At 46.7% G+C, this 17,351-nt stretch overlaps 1 protein-coding gene across 1 annotated transcript in view; it reads left to right on the top strand.

The window, feature by feature from the left end:
* Positions 1-892: 892 nt before the first annotated feature.
* ARHGAP10 (Rho GTPase activating protein 10) overlaps positions 893-17,351 on the top strand; it is a 334,910-nt gene continuing 318,451 nt past the window's right edge. Inside the window, exon 1 of the mRNA XM_079706406.1 lies at positions 893-1,123. Within this exon, the coding sequence (XP_079562532.1) occupies positions 970-1,123 (154 nt within the window). The 5' untranslated portion in view covers positions 893-969. The remainder of the gene's footprint in view (positions 1,124-17,351) is intronic.

Genomic DNA, 17,351 nt, shown 5'->3' with positions numbered 1-17,351 from the left:
AATTTAATCTGCTGAATAAAACAGAACCCTTCGGTGGCTTAGACACCTTCTCCCCTCCCCCCAAGTCGTTCAGTGTGGATACACAGAAGAGTGTAAGAGTAGCTGTCTGGCCCATAAGAAAATGCTCCCTGCCCTTAAAAAGCTTTCAATCTAAAGCGGAGATTTACACGCATTTTACTTTAGATGGGGATCGAGAGTGGGGAAGAAACAGCCATGAGTGTGAGTCCATTCACAGCTCAGGGTCCGTCCCGGTTCCATGAGATAGTTGTCCATCGTTTTCCCCTAGCAAGCCAGACCTGAGTTAAATCGCCCGGCTGCGGGGATTTACAGATGCTCTGAAGACGCCCCTTCCTGGCCCGGGTCAAGTTCCCCGCTTTGGGGAGCCGACAGTGAATCACCCCGAAGAAGGGCGTTAAGAAAAGGGGAGGCGCCCGCGCCCGGAGGAGAGCCGCGGGGCGAAATTCTAGACCAAGGAAGCCTCGGAAGGAAGAGGAGGGGCCACTGCGCGTGGGAAGAGAAGGAAGAGGCGTCTGGGGAGGAGGAAGGGAGGGAAGGGAGGGAAAGGAGAGAAGGAAGGAGGAAGGCGGAGGAAAGAGAAGGGGGCGAGCGGCTAGCGCGGGAGGGGAGTGGGCGGGAGGCGCCGGGGCGGGCTCGAGCCTCGGGGAGGGCGTGCGACGCCGGGGCCGGGCCGGGCCGGGCCGGGCCGGGCCGGGCGGGGCGGGGCGGGGCCGCGGCGCCCGAGTTTCGGCGGGGGCTGGTGGGATCGGAGCTCCTCCAGGATCGGAGCGCCGCATTCTCGCTCGCCTCGGCGGCGCTGCTCCGCACGGCCGGGCTCACCCTCGCGGGGCATGTCCGCGCTGCTCTCGCCGCGCGCCTGGGACTGCTAGCTTCTCGGGCGCTTTCTGCGCGCGGGGCCCCGCACCTGGCCCTGAAGCCCGGCTCGCGCTGTGCTCACGGACCGCCGCCGTCATGGGGCTGCAGCCCCTGGAGTTCAGCGACTGCTACCTCGATAGCCCGTGGTTCCGGGAGAGGATCCGCGCCCACGAAGCGGAGCTGGAGAGGACCAACAAGTTCATCAAAGAGCTCATCAAGGACGGCAAGAACCTCATCGCGGCGACCAAAAGTAAGTGGGGACCCGGGCGCGGGCGGGCTGAGGCGCGGCGAGGCCGGGAAGAGCCTCTCCCGGAGGGAGACCGACCGTCCGGTGCCCGGGGCCGGCAGCCGGAGGATCAGGAGATTGATCCGGGACCCGGAGGCCCCGGGGTCGTTCCTCCGCGGCTCCCCGAGCAGCCAGGGGCGAGTCCCCTTTCCCGTCCCTGTCCTGCGCGGCGGCCGGAGCCGGGAGCCGTGCGTGCGAGCGCGTCGCCCGCCAGCCCCGCTGCCCCGACCCGGCTCCTTGCGTTCCCCGCTGGACCCGCCCGGGGGCAGGTTCTGTTACCCCCTAGAGCTTATCACTGTCTCTCCCGAAACAGACACATAAGTTTCACGGGTCTTGTCAAGTTCTTTTGAGAGATCACGAGACTGGGGATTCTTTGAAAACCTGCTGGGTGTTGAATTGTTCAGAAGGCCCTTAAGCCGTACGCTTTCCGTGTCATTTTCGGATCGCCTGCGACAGTCTCGTCTCGGGTCCCTTACTGTGCTCAACCCGAAAGTCCACCTGGCGTTGTGCTGCCTTCCGCACATTCCTTCCCTCCTCCTGCGCCGAGGACGGTTCAAAGATTGGGGCTTGTGAGGCTGTGCAGACAGCCTGCCCTCTGGCCCCAGCGAGCATTGCCTGCAAAGAGGGAATTTCACCCCGGTTAAGCTTAATGTTTTCCTCCACTCTCCTCCTCCATCTTTTAACTCAGAAGTGGCCACACAGGAGAACACAATTAATTAGTTGATTATCTGAAAAGAGTCTTCCTAGGAGGGAGGGGGCCTGAAATTCGTGCTGAAACACTGAGTTGGCTGGAAATGGGGAGACATTAGCTTGAGTGAGGAGGTGCGCAGCCTGACCACACGTGTAACTCATAGCCGGTTCTGAGGAAGCCTGTGAGTGCTCCCTTTTCCCTCTTAAAGAGACCTACCCATATAGCAGACCGGGAAAAAGGTCCCGTGTCATCCCCCCCGACCTTTTGCATTAAGGAAGATGAAAACATACTGAACAGACTGTCTCAGGTGCCCAGCCCAGTGCCTATTCGTTGAATGAATGAGTTGAAAGAAGTACGTCTTCATGGGTAGAATTCAGTGAGCCACGTCCCTCGACTTCTCTGGATGTTGTCCGTGGTTTCTTTTGCCTCTATGACCTCTTTGGTGTTGCAGAACGAGGACTGGGCATCACTTTGTTTGGACATGTGATTGGTGGGCATATTTGGCTGGTGGCTCTCCAGTGCCTTGGCATTGGGTATGTGTGTTGGGATGGAGGTGGGGGGGCTGTAAATAGGTAGGAGTGAGTGGAGAAAGGAGGAGGAGAGAAGGGTATGCGGTGCCTGTGTGTGTGTGTGTGTGTGCGCGCGCGCGCGTGCGTATGTGTGTGTAGTGAACAGGAGAGGGAGGACTCTCGCTCTGTAGTTTGGTCTTAACTAGCGTCACTGGGTAGGGGAGTGCCCCTTCTCTCTTACCGGCTGTAGCAGCTCCCTCTGGGACCAGGGGCATGAGGAGGGAGGCTTTGGTATGGAGAGAGGTAGATGGCAAAGCCAGTTTGGCCACTGGTAGAAAGCTATTTATGTGACTGCATATTCGCTCTTCTGCCAACAGGACACATGCCCGGTGTTCCAGCAGCAGCTAGTGCATCTGGGGGGCCAGCTGTCAGCCTTCCCCTCCAGAATGTAGACTTTCTTGAGTTTGCGAATTGGCTCCTTACTGCCTTTGATTCTTGTCTTTTACCATAGGAAACATAATTTATGCTCATCCTCTAGAGATCAACCAGAAAGTATCTCTTTTCTCGTTGTGTGTAATTAACTTAAATTCTTTTCCAGAGGAGGACAGAGATACAGCTTTAGCTCACACGCTTGTGGCAAGTTAGGGGGACCTGGCCTTTGCCCCACTTGCGCTGTAAAGTTGACGTCGAGCTCCTATCAAGACTAAGAGCCCTGGATATAAGTCAGGACACCTGGGTGTAATTCGCCTTCACTGTTAGAGCCTGGCTACAGGACAGTTGGGCAGGTCATTTTTGTGTTCAGTTTTTCTTGTCCTACTTCTTGGAGGCATCAGTAAGATTCTGCAGTGTTTGGAAATGGCTTGATTACGTCATTTGAAATTGCAGTCTAGGTCAATCGTTGGCCTAACCAGTTGAGCTTTTCTATAACATCTGAGAAAAGCTCAAGAGGTCGAGGCAGGACCTGAGACAAAGGGGGAGCTACAGAAAGGAACTATCAGCTAGGTCAGACTGATTATATTTTCAGATGTTTTGCGCTTTGTTTTGCAAGAACGGCGTTTTGTGCGTTTTCAGAATTGCATGTTTAAGTGATTTCTGCTTTTAATTACCCTGTAAGATGCCTCCTCCACGCGCTAAATACATGTTGGATTTATGTAACTTTGATGTCTTGATGCTTTGGGTTTTTTTTTTTAATTTCTTAGTCGTTTGGGAATGCGTAATCTCTGAAAATTATGAAAACATGCCTGCTACCAATACATTTCTAAATACAAAACTGACGACCATATTGTTACCTCTGTGTAGAATGTCTTGATGCTTTGCATAATCCACAGATATTTAAAGAAGTTGGAGGTGACTTCTGTGGGACCTGAAAGTTTATTGCTGAGTTCAATTATGTAGCGATCAGCAAATATTTAACATCTACAGTTTGTTAAATATTGGGCTTGAGACACAGAGGAAAGAAGGTAGAGGCCCTTGTCCTTGAGGTTATTGTCCTGTAGTTGACTTCAGTTCAATCTAGGGAACATGTTTGAACTGCTGCATGCCTTGTGCTAAGTTCTTGAAGAAGTGAAGGATACACAGACACACATATTAAAGGATTCAGAAGATTCAGTGGCAAGTTTTCTAACTTTGACAGAAACAAGAGTATGTTGTACGTTAGAGTGGAAGTTTGGGAACTCATTGGTGTTTTAAGGAAGGGATAGAACCTTGTAGAACCTTGTCAGATTGGAAACAGCTGAGAAGAAACCAGGCGCCCCCCACCCCCACCCCACCGCCGCCGCGCTGCCACCGTGTCTGAGGAGGATGAGGAGACCAGTTTGGCTGGAATGGCGATGATTTCATTTGGGGGAGTAGAATGAGCTTCATGGAAAGGTCAGTTTCAGATTGTGGAAGCCGTAAAAGTGGGCTTGGAATGTGGGCTTTATCCTGTGGAGAATCACTGACATAATGGGAAAGAGACGGTTTAGAGGCTGTGTATGGTATCTGTCTGTGTGTCAGGTGGTTTTTGGAGATAGCAGTGGGGCTGGGGAGGGGCTGCGGAGCAGAGAGTCTGGGACCACTGATTTATGTGGTGGATTTGGAGATCATTCACTCAGTTCAGTGGAGTCTTTGTTTAAATGGTTTTATTAGCCCGTTTTCTTTTTTCACTCCTTTCCTAGAATAATCAGCGTCTTCTTTCAATACAGTTTAAACTTCTGTGAGCCTTTCGTAGGATGTCTATGTAGTTGCAGATGCTTATGATTCGTAGAAATGCATAGTCTGTTTACCAGAAACAGCAATAAGCTATATGTACTTTTCTCATAAATTTTACAATTAGGTGTTCTTTTTCTTTTTTAATTTATTTAATTTATTTTAATTTTTGGCTGCGTTCGGTCTGCGGGCTTTCTCTGGCTGCAGCGAGCGGGGGCTACTCTTCATTGCAGTGCTTGGGCTTCATTGCGGTGGCTTCTCTTGTTGCGGAGCACGGGCTCTAGGCGCATGAGCTTCAGTAGTTGTGGCTCTTGGGCTCTAGAGCTGGAGGCTCAGTAGTTGTGGTGCACAGGCTTAGTTGCTCTGCGGCATGTGGGATCTTCCCGGACCAGGGCTCGAACCCGTGTCCCCTGCATTGGCAGGCAGATTCTTAACCACTGTGCCACCAGGGAAGCCCCAATAAGGCATTCTTGAAAGAATATGTTTTGTTCTAGAGAAGGAAATATACTTTTTAAACAAATAGTCCTCACAGTTCTTTTTTTTTTTTTTTTTTTTTTTTTTTTTTTTTTTTGCGGTACGCGGGCCTCTCACTGTTGTGGCCTCTCCCGTTGCGGAGCACAGGCTCCGGATGCGCAGGCTCAGCGGCCATGGCTCACGGGCCCAGCCGCTCCGCGGCATATGGGATCCTCCCAGACCGGGACACGAACCCGTATCCCCTGCATCGGCAGGCGGACTCTCAACCACTGCGCCACCAGGGAGGCCCAGTCCTCACAGTTCTTAAGCACTTACATGGCTAAGTAGAAGGCTATTTAGTAAACTTATATTGCGTGTGTGTGTGTGTGTGTGTGTGTGTGTTTGTGTGTGTGTAAGCTGGAGGGGTCCTCATAAGTGAGGCTGCTCTCATCACAGACGTGGAGAAGGATGTTAGTGGTGGCCAGGACTAGAACTTGAGTCTTTCAAGTCTTGGTTTTGGTACTTCTTTAGGCCTTGATGTTTTAATGATTTTTGCCTTGTTTTTCTCAGGACAACATGAAAGTTCCCTTTTGCTGTCTTTGTATTTATTGTTCCAGAAACATGGTTCACGTGGTAATTCCTTTTGGGGAAATTTCCCAGGTTGCTCTTGCATGGAAACATAGGGAGATTCAGAAGACTTAAAAGAATTTCACTTTGTAAACTTCAGCCTCGGTCTCCTTATTTGTAAAATGGGACTGTTGCATATAGCCTTGAGGATTGAACCGCATGTGCCAAAGTGTTTTTAAAACACAAGTGTGAAGCGGTTGTGTAGGCTCTATTGTTTGCCCAGCTATTATTTTTTTTCTGACAATCCAAATTTTGTTCAGGTGTCTACACTCTTTCCCAAGTGACTCACAGAAAGGTGATTAGGGATAATTCTGATTAGTCTGACTCAGAGGTTCTCAATCCTGAGCATGGCTGACCATTAGAATCACCTGGGGAGCTGTAGAAAACGTGCAGTTGGGATTGAGAAACACTGAACTCTAACAACTCAGCACGGTAAACCTGTTTTCTGGGCTGGTAATTGGATAAATGAGGATGTGTCTCAGTTCTGACCAGTGAGACATGATAGGAAGTCTGCTGGAGACTTTGGGAAAGGTTTTCTTTTGTGTGAGAGGAGACTCGTAAAAAGGGTTCTTGACTCTTCTGTGATGTCTGGTTGTGTTGCCTGGAGCTGCTCCTGCCATCTTGGGACGGTGAATGGAGCCAAGGTAAGGACCGTTGGAGCAGAGAGGTAACTGAATCTGGGTTTTTGATGCGGTCATGGAAGCCACAGATGGTTCTGTGCCTGAAGCCTACCTCTGGGTAGCTTGTTAAATGACATAAGCCAGTTTGAGTTGGGTTTTCGGCTACTTTACACCCTAATTTTTTTTTTTTTTGGCTGCACCACGCAGCTTGTGGGGTCTTAGTTCCCCCACCAGGGATTGAACCCGGGTCCTCGGCAGTGAAAGTGCAGAGTCCTAACCACTGGACTTACAGGGAATTTCCAACACCCTAATTTTTTTTTTTTTTTTTTTGTGGTCCGCGGGCCTCTCACTGTTGTGGCGTCTCCCGTTGCGGAGCACAGGCTCCGGACGCGCAGGCTCAGCGGCCATGGCTCCCGGGCCCAGCCACTCCACGGCATGTGGGATCTTCCTGGACCGGGGCACGAACCCGCGTCCCCTGCATCGGCAGGCGGACTCTCAACCACTGCGCCACCAGGGAAGCCCCCAACACCCTAATTTTGATGGAGAGATATAATTGTAAATTTTGGGCTGATGCTTCAGTTAAGTGGAATTTAGAGAGGCATGGAAGTGAAATGCTATTTAAATTACAAATATATTTTTACCCCAAACGGACAAGAAGACTTATCTATATTCTTTGCCCCAAAGAAATGACCGTGGACCCCCTACAATTCAGGGCATCACTTGGGGGTAAGTCTTCAACTCTCACTTGGGGTCTTACTAATGGGCTGGTCTCTAAAGCTAATGTAGATTTGCTGTGAAAAGATTTCCTATCTGGCTGGAACTGGGATGTGGACCCAGAGGGGCTCTGAAAGCTTTCATTGCTTTACTCTCTGCAGGTGGTCCTTGTCTGCATTTAGAGTAGTTCCAATTTAGGGCCCTCCACCAGCTGACCCTGTTTGTATGGAATGTTTGCTGGGTCTGTGAGTCTTCTGCTGTTCTGAGTTTTCCCGCCACGTTGCCTTTTCCCTGCCTTCCCATCTACTGGGGTTCCTTTGACCACCTCCTCTTCACTCTGTTTTTGAGGTGGGGGGGGACCAGGAGCATTGTGGACTTCTGGAAGAGGGAGAGGGCACAGGAGGAAGGCATTTTTGTGTTTTAATGTTGAACATGGCTGATGAGACAGTGTAGTAGAGAAGATTAAGAGCATGCTAAGGCGCTGCCTTTCATTCACGCTGGAAACCTCAGTCACGTTGCTTAGCTTTTCTGTATCTATGTTGTCCAACAGAAAATGGAGATAATACTACTGTCTACCATGTAGCAGTTGGGTTGAATGAGTTCGTACATGTAAAGCGTTTCAAATAAGCACTCAAACGTGAACAATCATGATGTTCTAAATTGCAGGTATATGTTTTAATATGCAGGCCCTTTTCTTGCCTGAAAGACGGATGCTCTGGCCCAGAGACTAGCGTCTAACTTTTTAGCGCTCATTACCCCTAAGAATGTATTTGTCCAAATCATCATGACCAGTGACCAAGAAGAAAGACAAAGTGGTCAAAGTCTGGTAAGGCTTTGAAAGTTTAAACATAGCTCAGTATGCTGGAAAATCTGGCAGGTAAGTGCATGAATCAAAGCTAAGTGGTATCTTGGGAAAATATGTCCCAGAATTTGTTTCTGAGTCACAAAGATCTGAGGGTGATGTGGAAGGTGTCACTAAGCATGTTGGAAATCTAGCCCAGCCGTCTGCAGCTGAGACCTGAACAGGCCTCTCCTCCAGGGGATTGCTAAGAAAGCCAGAGAGGGCGGGGAGAGCTCTGATCAAGGAATTGGGATGACATCGTCAGAGGCTGGAACCTTCAGATGCTTAAAAATTACAATGATGCCCTTAGAAGATATTCACTTTAGTGTTTAACTTGCAGGAGACCCTAACAACCTACTGGACAGTGCTTGTATTTGCTGTGGGAAATCTACAGGAGGAACACAAGGCAGCCAGAGACAGCCCAAAAGAGTTGTTACATAATCCTATTTTCTGCAAAACGATACTCAAAGTCTCCTGGACAGATTCCCAAAGGAGCTGTTTTGAATTCTGACTCCAATAGCTATCTATCACCTTATGATTTTGTGTTTTTTGGGGACGCAAGAATTATGAAGGAGGTAAAAATATTGGGTAGTCAGCTGGGTTGCCGTAAGTCATGCTTAAGGTGATTGCTGACTGTATGTGGCAGTGAATAGGTCAAGTGTTTACATCTGACCATAGTTAGTAACATCTGGTGTCTTTTCTCACTTTTTAAAAGTTTGATGTTAGAAACGTAGTATGAACACATTGCTTTATGGGATTCAGTATGGTCTTGCATTGCCTTTGATTCTACATCTTGTTTAGAGAACTCATTTAGTCAGGTTGGCTTTCCTTCAGGATTTGTAGGAGAGTGTTTAGAAATTTGTAGATAATAATTCTGATTAAGGGTGTCTTGGATGCTTTACTAGGTTATTTTTTAAAAAAGATTTTATTTCCTTTGTGGCACAAATCAGTATTTTATTTTATTTTAAAATTTTATTTGTTTTGGCTGTATTGGGTCTTTGTTGCTGTGCAGGAGCTTTCTTTACTTGCAGCGAGCGGGGGCTACTCTTTGTTGTGGTGCACGGGTTTCTCATTGCGGTGGCTTCTCTTGTGGGCTCTAGGTGTGCAGGCTTCAATAGTTGTGGTGCGCAGGCTCAGTAGTTGTGGCACGTGGGCTCAGTAGTTGTGGCTCCCAGGCTCTAGAGTGCAGGCTCAGTAGTTGTGGCACATGAGCTTATTTGCTCTGCTGCATGTGGGATCTTCCTGGGCCGGGGATCAAACCCATGTCCCCTGCATTGGCAGGCGGATTCTTAACCACTGTGCCACCAGGGAAGTCCCTACTAGTTTACTTTTAATGGAATTACATTTCAGAGACAAATAGGCAATCACAAACTACAATTGAAAATGTTATTTAAAATGTATATGTTAAAGATTTTAATAATAGTAGCTAACTTTTATTTATTTTTATTTTAAATAAATTTATTTATTTACTTTTGGCTGTGTTGGTTCTTCGTTGCTGTGCTCAGGCTTCCTCTATTTGTGGAGAGTGGGGGCTAGTCTTCGTTGCTGTGGGCAGGCTTCTCATTGTGGTGGCTTCTCTTATTGCGGAGCACGAGCTCTAGGCGCACGGGCTCAGTAGTTGTGGCTCACGGGCTCTAGAGCGCAGGCTCAGTAGTTGTGGCGCACGGACTTAGTTGCTCTGTGGCATGTGGGATCTTCCCGGACCAGGGCTCGAAACTGTGTCCCCTGCATTGGCATGTGGATTCTTAACCACTGCGCCACCAAGGAAGTTCCTGCTAACTTTTATTAAGCATTTACCGTTTGCTTTACTTTGTGGTAAATTCTATTATTTAATGTGAAGACTTCCTTATTGAGGTATGTTGTTATTTACCCCATGTTACAGATTTGGAAACGGAATTTAGAGAGGTTAGCAGCTTGTTCCAGTCACACAGTTTGTCAGTGGTGGAGCTGGAATGTAAACCCACATTTGTCTGACTCCAAAACCCTTAACCACAACAGTAAGCTGTCCCTGTAAAGAGATGTAAGTGCGTTCTTCTGTTAGGGGAAGTTATTACAATAAATCCTGGTTATCTGGCAAGTGTGTACATTTCACAGTCTGGTTAGGAGACTATTCTTGTTAGCTCAGCCCAAGGACCATGATTTAAAATTTAAGGCCACCTGGGGTGGTTACTGTAAATAAAACTGATTGTTAATTTGTGCAATAAGTGTAGATTCAGAGATTGGGTTGATTTAGGATGAATTACTAGATGCAGACATCCACTCAAAAAAAGTATGATTTCCTTCCTTCAGTCTCTCTCCCTGTCTCTCTCTTTTTTTTCTTTTTTAGTTCCCCAACCACAGATCAAACCCACGCCCCCTGCAGTGGAAGCATGGAGTCTTAACTGCTGAACTGCCAGGGAAGTCCCCTCTCTTCCTGTCTCTTAATCTTCATCTCTCCCCCTCTCTTAGTGTCTCTTTTACTCTCCATCCCTCATCCCACCCTTTAGAAGAGTAAATTTTAATTTTGTTTTCGTATTTTAGTATTAGGCTTTTTCCTCTACAGAAAATTTGAGTTGTCTTAGAACTATAAACCAATACAAAGAATCTCATAATCATCTCTGTATTTGCCTCTCAGCTTAGAAATAAAAGCTTCCTGTCTGCCTCTTCCCAATGGCACCCTTTCTAATAGAGAACCTGTCCAAGAGGTGCAACTGTCTCAGATCTGGTGTGTATTATTCCCAGACGTTTTAATCCATCTGTACACATTCCTGAATAATAGATAGTATGTTTTGCATGGTTTTAGACTTTAATGGATTCATACACTATTTGTTTTTCTGCAGTTTCTTTTTTTCCCTCAAGATACTTGTGAGATTTATCCATGTGGACATATGTAGCTCTATTTCATTGAGTTCAACCTCTTTTTCCTACAAATGGCATTTGAAAAGACTTGGTTAATTGATGGTATGTAGATGTTATATAAAGAACTTAAGATGTTTTATGATGTACCTGATTTCCATGCATTTTTGGATTGTGAAACAATATATTTAGAGAATTTATTCAATATAAAAGCCTTATAATTAATTTTATAAACTTTAAAACACTAGCTTTGACAACAATCTATAGATAAGGAATCCATAAATTTTAAAGACATTTAATAAAAGTTCTGTTTGATATTTAATGTTATCAGCTTGGCTGGGTAATCAGAGCAAACCAGTTTAACTTTCAGGATTGGAAGAAATAAGTGGTCTGAGTCACAAAAAATCTTCAAGGGCCTTTTTGCCTCATTGAAATTAGATTTCCAGTATTAGCATATAGAGAAGAAAATGATATCTTCATAAACACAGTCTTGTTAAGCACTCTGGAAGCCGTCAGTCTAGTTAGGTCAGATGAACATGATTTTTAGGCAGGGATTGGTTGGTATTTTGTGATAGGCTTCTATGCAAACAGCCTGTTGATTTAATTACCCTAATGTAGGAAATGTAGGAACATAATTTAAAGACTTGCCAAGGGGATGCTTTTGTAATGAGAAAGCCTTGACACCCTTCTCTTTAAACAAACAAGCAGGCACACTGAAAAAAACCCTGACACTTTACATTCTAAGGGCAGGCATCTCTCTAAGCCCCAAGATCTGCTGGGATCACTGCTGGATGCTGCTGATAGGCCTGCCTCCCTGGTCAGACCAGAATTTCCTCCCTGTGTTTCCTGAGGAAGCTGTTAATCCTGTGCCACTAGATATTTCAACGGGGAGTATGAGTTCTCCTTCTTCGTTGCCCGGTTCACCGCAGGCACTGTCTGCCCTTGGGTCCCGAGGTCCCATCATCGTCTGGTAAGTGAGTCATGATGGGGTGTGTGGCTGGAGGAAAAATCAGTTTGGCTGGGAGATGTCACCTCTGGTCTGAATACTGGATATATTTAAGACTCTCTTTAAAAAAAATTTTTTTTTAAAATCTCTGACTATAAAGTTAGCTGCTCCACGTATTAGGTGACCTTGGGCAAGTTACTGAAACCCTCAGTGGCTAATTTTCTGTTTCTTGGTTAGTAGAATGGAGATACTAAGAACTCTCTCTTAAGGGGCAGTGGTATTTAATCCTCATGTTACTTACTGAAAGATCTTAGAACTCTCCCTGGCCCATGGTAGGTGCTGTAATTATCATCATTATCACCACCATCATCATCATTGTCGGAAGAGCACTATCCTGACTTCCTTTGGTTGAATTTGAGTACAGTTGTGGCTTTACCCGTAGTGACAGTAGAGATAATCTGTGAACGTGTTCTTGCCTCTCTTTGAAGCTAACAGTATTTTGAAGGTCAGGGATGGTGCAGGCCTCTCATTTATTAAACAGGAGAAACCATCTGTAGAAATCCAGCATATTACTGAAGATCTTTGCTTGAAAGTTTTGGAAACAAAGCCAAAAAAAGTACAAGGGAGCAGTGTTGTTGACGTGTTGTTACCTGTATTTGAGAATCTGGCAGATAGTACTTCTGTCACTGTGACAGATAGTTTTGTTTTTCTTTTGTGAAATGCAGGTCAAAGGCAGCACAGCCAAAATAGTAAAGATCATGGTCTTTGAAGTTACATCTACTTACTGTGTGACCTTGGGCAACTTGCTTAACTTCTTTGTGCCTGAATTTCCTTGTCTGTAAAATGTGGATGGTAATTTTATCTCCCTGAATGTTGCTAAGATTAAATTAGTTATTTGTAAAGCACTTAAAAAACCAGCCTGATCCCTAGTGAGCCCTATATGTGTTTGTTAAGTCTTGGAAAAAAATTTATAAAAATCTGTTTACTATATAGTCTTCACTGTGATAATCTCATGTACGACAGTGGGGGAGACGTGTCATCCCAAGTCATTGAACTCAACCTATTGTTGAGTTGCTAGAGGATTAACAGTGAAAAGAGACCTTTTATATATCTGTGCAGAAGTTAGAGTTCTAATGGGGAGAGACAGATTAATAAAGCACTGTCATTCACACCACTGAGTGAGCATGGAGAATGGGATGCTATGGCCGTAGTTAACAGGACTAACTAGTTGAGGGGGTCAAGGAAGACTTCAAGAAATTGGTAACTTCTATGGGACTTCCCTGGCAGTCCAGTGGTTAAGACTCTAAGTTTCCAGTGCAGGGGTTGCGAGTTCGATCCCTGATCAGGGAACTAAGATCCTGTGTACCACGCAGCGTGGCCAAAAAAAAAAAAAAAAAAAAAAAAATCTGAGACCAGAAGGAAGGCTACGAGCTTTCCACGCTGAGGGTAAGGATGCTCCAAGCACGGTGAAATGCATGTGGGAGGCCGTGGAGGCCAGAGCCAAAACGTGTGGTTGCAGGAGCAGCACAGATGGGTCCGGGTGGGAAGAGGGGGCTACGGAGGGAGCAGGCGCAGTGTTGGGAAGGCCTGGGGAGGCCCGCCTCAGGGTCAGGGACTTCAGAATTTATTCAAAGCACAGTGGGAAGCCATGGCGACATTTTGAGCAGGGGATTGGCATCATGTGAGTCACATTTTAGAAAGGCTTCCCAGACTGCGGTTAGGAGAATGGATTTGAGGACTGCGGGCCTGGAGGGTGGGTCCTCACTCACCCAGGCCACAGACTTTGGTGGAAGAGGCAGGTTCTCCAGGAGTCGGGAGTCAGAGGCTGCGGGCTTTGGTGGGTGCTTGGGTGTAGGGGCCGAGGAAGGAGGTGTCCAAGACGGTTCCTAGGTTCCTGGCCTGGGCAGAGAGTGCTGGGCGCTGACGTAGTCCCGCCAGAGGAACGGGTTTTGTGGGAGTGCAGATGTGTTTTTGGTTTGGCCTGTGTGGAGGCGGAGGTGCTTCTGGGCTACCCAGTGGATGCGTGCGGGAGTTTGTTTCTTTTACGAGTGTGTACCGCAGAACAGGGAACAGAGCTGAAGATTCTGGAGACACAGCATAGAGATAGGAAATGATACCAGGCAACTGGATAGCAAACCAGCTGGAGAGAAAATGTAGAGGAAGAGGCAGGGTGGCTCAGGGCAGATCCTGGAGAACAGAATTTTTTTGTTTTTGGTGTGTTAGTTTCTGCTTTATAACAAAGTGAATCAGCTATACATATACATCTGTTCCCATATCCCTTCCCTCTTGCGTCTCCCTCCCTCCCACCCTCCCTATCCCACCCCTCTAGGTGGTCACAAAGCACCGAGCTGATCTCCCTGTGCTATGCGGCTGCTTCCCACTAGCTATCTACCTTACGTTTGGTACTGTATATATGTTCATGCCTCTCTCTCACTTTGTCACAGCTTACCCTTCCCCCTCCCCATATCCTCAAGTCCACTCTCTAGTAGGTCTGTGTCTTTATTCCTGTTTTACCCCTAGGTTCTTCATGACATTTATTTTTTTCTTAAATTCCATATATATGTGTTAGCATACGGTATTTCTTTTTCTTTTTCTGACTTACTTCACTCTGTATGACACACTCTAGGTCCATCCACCTCACTACAAATAGCTCAATTTCATTTCTTTTTATGGCTGAGTAATATTCCATTGTATATATGTGCCACATCTTCTTTATCCATTCATCCGATGATGGACACTTAGGTTGCTTCCCTCTCCTGGCTATTGTAAATAGAGGGGCAATGAACATTTTGGTACATGACTCTTTTTGAATTATGATTTTCTCAGGGTATATGCCCAGTAGAGAGAACAGAACTTTTAAGGGATGGGTAGAAGAAGAGGTTGATAAAGAAATTTGACAGCAGTAGCCATTGAGCGGGAGGGAGGGAGCGGGTGGGAAAGCCCGGAGAGGGTTTCACAAGTTAAGGAGAAAGATTGTTTCAGAAAGTAGGAGGGAGCAGATAAGGTCATGCTACAGAGAAGTCAGGTCCCAGGAGTCCAGATGACACTGTGTTAGCAAGACAGTGTCATTGGCACTCCTATATATAAAATAGGTTACTAATAAGGGCCTACTGTATAGCACAGGGAACTCGACTCAGTACTCTGTTATGGCCTATATGGGAAAAGAATCTTAGAAAAAGAAAGACTGGATATACGTGTGTATAACTGATTCACTTTGCTGTACAGCAGAAACTATCACAACATTGTAAGTCAACTGTATGCCAATGAAAATTAAAACAAAACAAAACAACAATAAAAAGACAGTGTCATGGGTAATGAGTGGGAGATCAGTTTGTGGCTTGGCAGGGATGGGAGCCTGATGGCACAGGGTGGAGAAGAGGGTGCCTGGAAAATAAATGAGCCTGTGGTGCAGGCAGTTCTCCCAAGCTGTTGGCTAATTGGTGAGATTTGAATATGCCGATTTGTGTCCAATGGAGAGGAGGACATGGAAGATTCAGGGAATATTCTAGCATACACAGGGCTTCTGAATAGCATAGAAGGTAGGATTCAGATTCCAGGTGGAGGGGGGGGACACATCTACTTCAGTAACAGAAGGGGTGGAAAGGATGGGTGCACACCCGGGTCCATTTGTAGCTTTGTGTCAGGACATTGAGGAAATGAGGAACCGATGGATTTATTTCGTCTGTGAGGTAGACAGCCAGGTGGTTTTCAGTAATGAATTCTGTTTTAGTTTCTCCCTTACCACATTCTTTTTCCGCTTAATAAGTAATACATGACTTGTAAAAGTTTTGTCTGTTTGAATCGGGTGGGATGGAATATAGATGTTAAAAGAGAGGAAGTGATGAGAGGTGAGTGGGGAGGAAAAGTAGGAAGAAAATGTCTGGAAAAACAGTCTTGGGGCTTCCGTGGTGGTCCAGTGGTTAAGACTCCACGCTTCCACTGCAGGGGGCGCAGGTTCGATCCCTGGTCGGGGAACTAGGATCCCGCATGCTGCAGGGCATGCCCCCCCGCCCCGAAAAAAAAAAACAAAAAACCCCAACAAACAAAAAGCAGTCCTCAAGACACCAAGACATGTGTCTATTTCAGAGTTTGTTCTGCTGGCACTTCAGGTCGAATACTTTATTTAAACAATCTTTAATCTTGGTTTTTCAAAAAAGTATTCAATGAAGATGGCTTTTTTCTTCTTCACTGAGGGACACTGCTGATGTTTCGGTTTGCTCTCAGGGGAATTGTGCTGGTTCTCTTTGGAGGTTTGCAGCGAAGAAGTTTCTCTTGGCAACATCGGAGAAGAGATTCCAGGACTTCAGGTTCAGAAGAGAACCTGTAAGAGTTACAGGTGTAGCCATTATCAGTGATCGAAACCCGTGGTCCCCAGCCTTTTTGGCACCAGGGACCAGTTTTGTGGAAGATAATTTTTCCACGATGGGGGCGGGGATGGTTTTGGGATGACTGAAGCACATTACACTTGTTGTGCACTTTATTTCTATTATTACGTTGTAATATATAATGAAATAATTATACAGCTCACCATGATGCTGACAGGAGGCGGAGCTCAGGCGGTAATGTGAGCGATGCGGAGCGGCTGTAAATACAGATGAAGCTTCACTCGCTTGCCCGCTGCTCACTTCTTGCTGTGTGGCCTGGTTCCTAACAGGCCACAGACCGGTACTGGTCTGCGGCCCAGGGGTTGGGGACCCCTGCACTAAACATAATATCTTTTCTTCCTCTTTTCTAGCTAACTACTTAGTTAGGTTCCAACTAGTTTAAGAAACAATTCATGGTCGTCCTCTTCCTTATGGCTCTGGATGCAGTGGCTGTGAGCACCCGGAACCTTCAAGGACGGGAAGCATGCAGACTTTCAAGTTCTTTGCTGGGAGAGATTCTAGGACTTAGCAGAGGAGTTCATAGCCTGTGTCGCTACAGCTAGAGTTGGTGGCCTGTTCTTGTGGAAAGCAATAGGATAGGATTCAGATTAATTCTGGTTTTTTTTTTGATAGTTCAGATTTTGGCATAAGACATCCTGCATATTCTCATGCATTGCCTTCAGTTGCAAGTGAGAGAAACCCAACTAAACGTAGTTGAAGCAAAAAAGAGACTTTCTGGCTTGCATGAGTGAAGTCTCGGGAGTGGGGTTGCTTTGGATACACTGGCATCCAAGGGTTCAAGCGATGTCATCAGGTCTCTCTTTTTGCATCGCTAGCGTTCCCTGCAGTTGGCTTGACCCCATGGGCACTCTTTCCACAGTGGTGATAGCTTAAGGTTACTTACATCTTGCTCATTGCTCTGGGGATTCCAGAGAACAGTGACTCCTTTTCCTTAGAGCAGTTGTTCTCAATCAGATGGTTTTGTGATGTCCTGGAGACACTTTTGGTTGTCATAATTGGGAGGTGCTGCTGGCATCTAGTGGGTAGAGGCCAACGTTGCCATGTGGCTGAACACCCTACGATGCACAGGACCAGACACCGCACTCCCCCCCTCCCTTGCAACCTCCCAAGAACAATCTAGCTCAGAGCTAATTGCACTAAGGCTGAGAAACCCTGCCTTAGGCATAGAAACACCACATAGTTTATATCAGAATACTTTTGGGGGTAAAGTTACGCTGGGACCACAGGCATAAACTGGTCTTGTCCTGGGTGAACTGGAACAGGTGGTTGCCCTCCCTGAAGGCCCATCAGTCCTGGGTCACTTGTTCAGCCTGGACCCATCACTGAGTGTGGCAGGTAGGATGCCTTGGCCAGCCTGAATTGTGTGCCTACCACGGGGGAGAAG

This window comes from Hyperoodon ampullatus (assembly GCF_949752795.1).
Source record: "Hyperoodon ampullatus genome assembly, chromosome: 1".
NCBI lineage: Eukaryota > Metazoa > Chordata > Mammalia > Artiodactyla > Ziphiidae > Hyperoodon > Hyperoodon ampullatus.
This window is presented reverse-complemented; position numbering and strand designations above follow the sequence as displayed.